Source organism: Echinococcus granulosus, assembly GCF_000524195.1.
Source record: "Echinococcus granulosus chromosome Unknown EG_S00001, whole genome shotgun sequence".
Classification (NCBI taxonomy): Eukaryota; Metazoa; Platyhelminthes; class Cestoda; order Cyclophyllidea; family Taeniidae; genus Echinococcus; species Echinococcus granulosus.
In genome coordinates this window covers 27,991-35,219 of record NW_020170381.1, presented here as the reverse complement: position 1 = coordinate 35,219, position 7,229 = coordinate 27,991, and the positions used below count along the sequence as shown (strand labels likewise).

The 7,229-nt window shown below is 40.6% G+C and overlaps 2 protein-coding genes across 2 annotated transcripts in view; both read left to right on the top strand. All coding sequences in view use genetic code 11, as the record gives it.

Moving 5' to 3' along the window:
• Positions 1–140, top strand: part of EGR_00006 (hypothetical protein) — a gene marked incomplete at both ends in the record, with an annotated part of 7,069 nt that extends 6,929 nt beyond the window's left edge. Inside the window, one exon of the mRNA XM_024489255.1 lies at positions 42–140. Within this exon, the coding sequence (XP_024355933.1) occupies positions 42–140 (99 nt within the window). The remainder of the gene's footprint in view (positions 1–41) is intronic.
• Positions 141–6,373: 6,233 nt separating this feature from the next.
• Positions 6,374–7,229, top strand: part of EGR_00005 (hypothetical protein) — a gene marked incomplete at both ends in the record, with an annotated part of 5,921 nt that continues 5,065 nt past the window's right edge. Inside the window, 2 exons of the mRNA XM_024489254.1 lie at positions 6,374–6,486; positions 6,998–7,115. Of these exons, the coding sequence (XP_024355932.1) occupies positions 6,374–6,486; positions 6,998–7,115 (231 nt within the window). The remainder of the gene's footprint in view (positions 6,487–6,997; positions 7,116–7,229) is intronic.

The following is a 7,229-nucleotide window of genomic DNA, read 5'->3' as shown; positions in this document are numbered from 1 at the left end:
CCCATCGGCTTCCCAACATCTCGAGAAATCCACACATCTAGGCTCTTTCCGATTCAAAAGAAAATGTATTTCTGTCCCCTTCCATCACATTAGTAATGATCAAGCATGAAATGCGAACAATGAATGACAAGACAGGATAAAGAGTAAATAATCAGGAAGTGAGAATGGTGAAGTAAAAGCAGAGTAGAACTTCAGTTACTTTCAACATGATCCGTGTCTATGCCCTGCTAGACATCCATCGTGAAGTTATATATTGACTTCATAAAACCGACTGTTCCCATGTCTACATGCCTTGATGCCGATCAGTCTATGCAGCTGTTTCCTCCTTCCTTAACAGAAAAAAATCTCATCTCCCTTTGTGCCACGCCGAGGCAATCGCCATGAAAATTATCCAAAGTGGTTTGGCGCGAGAAAGACATTTGTTTCTAATGATGCTGGAATGTACTCAATTTGTGGCGTCAAGAATGCACCTTGCCATGTTGAGCAGTTTTGTTTTGGATTGCCTTAATAATAAAATTTATGCAGTGGCACACCAACCCCACTCACATTTATCAACCACGTTTTAAATTCGTCTGGCCGTCAGGGGGAAACAGTCTGATAGTTCAATAATGTTTCTTGTAAGTTTACACAATCTTTATATTGTTTTCTAATTGCTCTACTGCTAATCTTTATTTGTATGTCGTCTCCTTTTCCTTTGAATTGTGCCAGTAGTGACCTGAAGAATAAAACCCGCATCATATCGGCGCAACCTCTGGTTTTACCTTGGATGCCCATTCGTGTAAGTCTGCATCACTTTAATTGCATGTATCGCCAATCCTTCCAGTGTGCATCTTCCTCTTTTCCTCATACACTATTTGCAATGAATTGAAAAAAAATGTTTTGGAATGCAATTTTAGCCGCATTCATGCAGTGTTTTCCACAAAATTATCTTGAATGCTCCACTTCCTCAGCAAAAATAGACCGAACATTCAAGTTCCACTAAATTTCCACAAGTGAATTTGGTCGAGTTTGGTGCCACCCTTGCTCACAATTGATAGTAGTGACATTTTATTTTCCTCGGTTATTGTTAGTTACACAACGGTTTGATAAGGCACCGAATGTGAAATCGCGATGGTGAGGCAAAGATTTTTGATTCTGCCGTAGAATGGCAGCAAACCTATTGGGAATTTTTGAGAATTTGTAAAAATGAGGTAAAATTTGAAAGTTAAGCCAAATGGTGCACCAAACTATTAATCACTGGGAGTGCTGATTTTTCGACACCTGTTATAACAGGAAAGGAATTTAAGTGCATTTTGCACACCTGGGGAATTTGTTACAATGCAAACCACGTGGTGACAAATAAAAGCTGAATACTCTATTCTCTGTTTCGCCGTTACTTCATCCAGTGTAATTTGTGGGAATTGGTTACTCTCTCAGCAGTGATGGTGAGTCAGAATTCAGTAAATCAGCCTTTGTACGCATTGCACATGATGTGTCATGAAACCGAGCCCACTGGTGTGAATATGGTGCCACCCAGCGTGGCCTTTAAAGCTCCCATCTCTCTCTTCCCATGTCACTGCCCCTTGCCGGGTGGCATCAACCTCATGACAAAGGGGAGTACGAAGGCTGAGATCAAAGCAGCAAAGCAGAACTCCACTTCTTTGACAATCAATTCATTCAGTTTATTGGCATAGTGCTTCTGGTGGGACTTCTCACAGTCTCACTTCTAGCTTATTCTAAGTCAAAATTCTCCCTTCGCAAACACAACTGAAAGACTACACTTTGTGGTAAAGTGCATAGAAGCGCATATGATACAAAGGAATTCTTGCCAAATATTTGTCCATTTCTTTACGTACTTCACATTTGTAGGAGCAGTTTGTAAAGTCCACTATTTGGCATGCTAAATCGTTGTCACGTAGCAGTAGAGGTGACAAATGACGTGATGTTTGTCAAGTCTTCAAAGTCGACCTCTTATATAATATAGCATCACTATACTTGGCACAAATGAAGCCTGAGAAGCACACCAATTGAATTCGCACAATCAATGTAGGACGTACACAAATGATAAATGGACATCTGATGGGGCATAGGCACGGATCGTGACGGACACTGTTGCGATTCTACTCTGCATGACGTATAGCAGAGTTATGCTTTTACTTCGTCTCTCTCATTTCTAGGTCACTTATTTTTGTCATGTTCCGTCACGCATTCTTCGCATTTTATGCCGGAGCATTATTAATGAAATGAGGGAAAAAACAAAAGCGCTTTTTCTTCGCAGGCGACCAAAGTCTAGAAGTGTGAGGTCTTTGAGTTGTTGACAAGCCGACGAGACCAGCACACGTAATGAATTTATCGGTGCCCTGGACAATTGGTACCTGCATCAATGTTACAAAATGTGCGCGCTTTTTTATATTGAGATTACAGTAGACAAATTCTGAAAGAATGAGCGAAATTGGAACACATTTTATCATTACCAAGTATTATGCGTAAGCATCAATTAAGCTGGTACATCAATTTTTCACCCGTGGAAACTTTTCCTCAGGTAGCAGTTGTTTCTAATGCAGGATCGGCATGCAAAATGTGGAGTAAAGGTGACAAACGCAAGCTTAGTGCCGTTATTTGGATAGTTCTTGACGTTTGGTTAAAGGAAGGTATGTCCAATTGCTCCGATTTACGTGCATTTTCATGATCATTTCAACAGAACAAATTATTATACTCAATACGTCATTTCAGTACTTATAAATGGTGAAATCACTACATCAAGGCAATTTTTCTCTGCACCTTATCAAGGAGACTTTGCCTAGATTGTATAGCTACCGCAGCCAAATTCAAATTGTGAATTTCCCATTTTTACCATTCTCAGGGAAGAACTAATGCACCTTCCTAAGCCTGAAGAGTGGAACGTATCGAGCAGCGACCAAATTTAGCATTGCAAAATAAATGACTGGATTTCCTTGTGTCAAGTTTTGACAGTGTTAAAATAATTCACAATGGCCCTTTTTGTAAAAAGTCACATGTTGAGTGGGTCGCTATGGCTGCTTCCAGTGACAGCACCATTGAAACATGTTTTAATGTGAAAAACTTGTTTCCAAACAAATCATCTCTCTATTTTGAATTTTAAGTTTAATACTAACTTTGCATTTCATGAGAACGTTTAAGTCTAAGGTATGTTAATAGTAGGCTCTAATTTGGATTGCAAATTCATGCTTAATATGGGCAATTCCAGGTGTGTGCATAAACCACATCCATTTAGTGGCTTACAATTAAATACATTTGATTCTACCCAAACCAAATTCATTCTTAAACTTAAACAGGCAAGAGTTTGCATTTAGCTCAAAGCGGTGTTTTCCATCCAAAAGACCTATTGGTGGCTGGACGGGGAGTTGCTGCAGATGAAGCTGCGACAGCAGATGCGTCAAGTATTTGTTACCATAGAGCACAACAAGCCTTATTATCAACGAAATTGCATCGCTGCTCGACAGACGGTAGTTTACTTTGACAAGAAGTCTCGCGACCACGCACCTTCCTTAGAGGAATTAAAAAGAGGAACGAGTGCCGCTGATTTTCCTCTTACCTCTTAATGCTCCGCCACTTTTCGTGTCTTCGTGAGCTTTCGCAGGTAGCCTTCTCTCCGGCTGCACCACGCGAAAAAGCGGTGAAAATAGCGGTGATTGCAGCGGCGATGGTGATGTGTGCTTCAGGGGCAGAGGAAGCGCTTACTGTGCAACTTTTGCCACAGTAGTGGTGGAAGTTGTCGGGTAGCAGCGAGAACATTTGGACACCACTTGGAGTAAAATGCACCTACGGCAGCGCTATCCGGCTTAGCCCCGAAAGTGGACCGTGACAGCAATGGTGGGAAACGGACTACCGACACCAATGGAAGTTGTTTGATGAGGTATAGAGATCCTGAAATGGAATCACAATATAGGCGAGATTTCCTCATACCAAATCTAATGCTGCTTCATAGCACACCATATTGTAAAATTATCTTTTAATGCATATATTTAACCTTTCAAGGCTATTGGCCACCGAATAAGGGAGTAAGGATGGGGTCAGGACCAATCCCCTTGCAACACTGATCAGTGACACTGATAGCTTGTGTGTTGGTGTAAAACAGTTGAAACAGTCAAAGCGCTATAACAGCAGTGTTTAATTCGAAACCGCAGCAAGGAGTAGTCTGTCAAAACCGACCAATTTTATGGGTGAATTTGTGAAACCAATCACTGTAAAAATAATTCTCTGATGCAAAATTATGTGTTGAAATTGTGGGCAAGCATGGAGAGGTGCAGATACAGAGAAGGTAGGTCTTTGGGTTGGGAGGCAGCTGTACAAGGCCCAATATCAAAAGCCACGATTTTGTGCCATCACTTTTGGGTAGCTACAGAGGTATTTGCTACTACGAGGCCTCAGTAGACACTGCTTCTCATTTTCAAACTTGCTGATGTGTTGACCTAGCTGAACTACCAAATGATGAGTGACGAATGTGTCGATCAGTAGCACAGCGTCATCTACTTTCTCATGAGGTTTTGGAAAAGAATTGTACTTTGTTTTTATTTAAAATACCTAGCTATTATAATGGTAACGCTGCTTCATCGCTAGTCAAGAGTACATGGCATAACCTAAGCAGTCTTACTTTTGTAGTAATTCATGCCTTTGCAAGCACTTTTATGCCCACAATGCTTAAATTGGCATAAAGTTAAGTCAGTTAGCGTAAACACGGTGCCATCTTACGTGACTCCCAAGTTTCCCATCTTTCCTTTCTAATGCAATCTCGTCTCGCTCATTAAATTCAGCCTTTTGATAAAAGAGCCGTAACTGATTAAAACAATGCAGAAAAGTAAAATCCTCACTTCTTTGATATGTAGTTTATCCAGTTCAGCGCCCCATGCCTGTGGTGACACCTCCACCAGTTTCCGTCCTCGCTAATGGTAAGTTACAAATCTCCTCTTGTTAGCGCAATTTTAACAGCCTCTATCATTGACTCCACATTAACAACACTTTGAAGGACGTATTAGTATACCTAACCGTAAAGGATAGAAAATTTCATGTGGAATCTGTTAAAAGCCCAGTATACTCTTGTTCCTTTCCATTTTATGAGGGCCCACCTAATGGGGAGGCAGCTTACTCCCTCAGCATTTGCATCAGCGCAGCTTAGTTGGCAATAAATCCACCCACTACAGTGAATATTCTGTACTTGATAATACACGGCATTAATCTCACCTCCTTCGTTTTCCCTCCACTAACAAAATTTTGAATCATTTTTTTAAGTGATAATCTGTTAGTCATTTTTCAGTATAGCCTCTGCACTATGGTCTAACTTTTAACAGCAATGGTATTGCATATTCTAGACATTCCAAGACTTGAGTCCTCTGACCATTGAGTTTTTATATTTTCGATTGTGACAAAGGTTGCAATTGAGGGAAAAAGTTGGATGCTTTTTTCCACAGCGCATTGGTAACCGACGATTTTTCGGTGGGTCGATCCTCATTGCTTGATATTTAAGTGGATAGACTGACTTCAATTGTGGTCATCACGGCAGCAATACCGGAGCATTGCCACTCAACACATTGTAAGCGAAAACGTGACATTGACACCCACCCTTTGCTCATAACTCAGCAATACCACCATCAAAGGTGTGTGGATGCTAGTGCAAATGATTCGCTACTCTTGAAAATGTGCAGTTTTCATAACCTACCTCTTCACAGATTAGCGCCAGCTCACACAGCCAAACAACGTGACATAAGGCCAGCACAAATTCTGGAATTTTTCCATTTGTTTCCAACAAACTCTGCCTTCATTCGTCTAGGGTGAAGTTGCATTTAAGAAATAAATGCAAATCATGTGAGCTGGAATGATGCTGCTGCAGAGTGATCCAAAACACTGTTAATCAAAAGATAACTAGTCGTGCGATTACTTTTGTAAAACGTTTAACTTAGTTCTATGTTCAACATTGTTGACGATAGAAGCTAAGAGCACTGTTGAACAAAAGACTACAGCGAACAAGTTCAGTGGGCATAATAGGACATGGGTATCAGGCACTGAGAGGGCAATTCATTTCTATTAGGAAATATTACCCATTTTTCATCAAGTTTTTTACGATGAGAACATTTTTAAGCATAGGAAGTAGATATTCAGAGCACAACTACTGGCAAAATTTTATCGCGGCCCATTATGTTGTCATACATTGGTGGCGTTTTGAGCACATGAAAAAGTAAAAAGCGCAATAAGCATTACACATTCCACCGAATGGGTTTAGTCCCAGCAAAACCACCTCAATCAAGTGCTGACACTTGATGGAATTTGCATTGTGGGTACCGTCCTCCGGTCGTTCATCAAAACCTTAGTTATGACTTTAAAGCTGACGTTAAATGACAACTTTACTTAACATGCCATCATGCCATCTGTCAGTCAAATCCTATTTTATCTGACTTATTTTGTATATTTTTCCAAGTCAGCAATCAATTCAAAGGCTTTGCCTGACCAGCTCCTTTGTGCACAATACTCCAAGTAAGGTCACCCACCATTCTCGTCTGACGCAACCGCCTCTCACCAATTGGCTTCAGCCTTATGACACAAGATCAGTTAAGTGAAGCAGAACCCCACTTCTTTCACATGCAGCCGTTTTGGTTCAGTGGCATACTGCTCCTGGTGACGCTTCTACCAGTATCCATTCTAGCTTATAGTGAGTTGCAAATTGTCAATACAGTCCTTAATTGACAGCACCTGAATAATTAAGTCCATATGCTGGACAAATGCATGCCAAACTTGTTGAAAGCCTTGATCGCTCTTTCTCCTTCTTACTTTACGAGAATTTGCTTAATGGAGAGGCAGCTTCTACTCTCGGCATTTGCGTCGGTGCAGCTCATTTGGTCGTGAATCCTCCCATTAAAGTGAGTTTTTCGGCGATTTGTAACTAACTACATTAATTTTATCTCATTTGTTTTTCCCTCAGCTGACAAAACACCTAAGCTTTTCCATTGACCTAAATCTAACAGTACTGTTACCACACTTCACCTAGGTGGGACCAAAGTAATGCAAGCAATAAAGTTTTGAGCTCCGACATTGATTTGCATATTTCATTTCCTAGACAAAGTGAAAATTGTGAGAACAAATTTGGATATTTCTGTGCAAGTAAAGTAAGCCATGCATTCTCTGTCAAACTGGAGTTGCTGACAGTAAATTTTGATGATGAGCATGTGCAAGACTTGTAGATCTTTGCTCTACCAGCTAGATTTTTTATAGCTTGATTG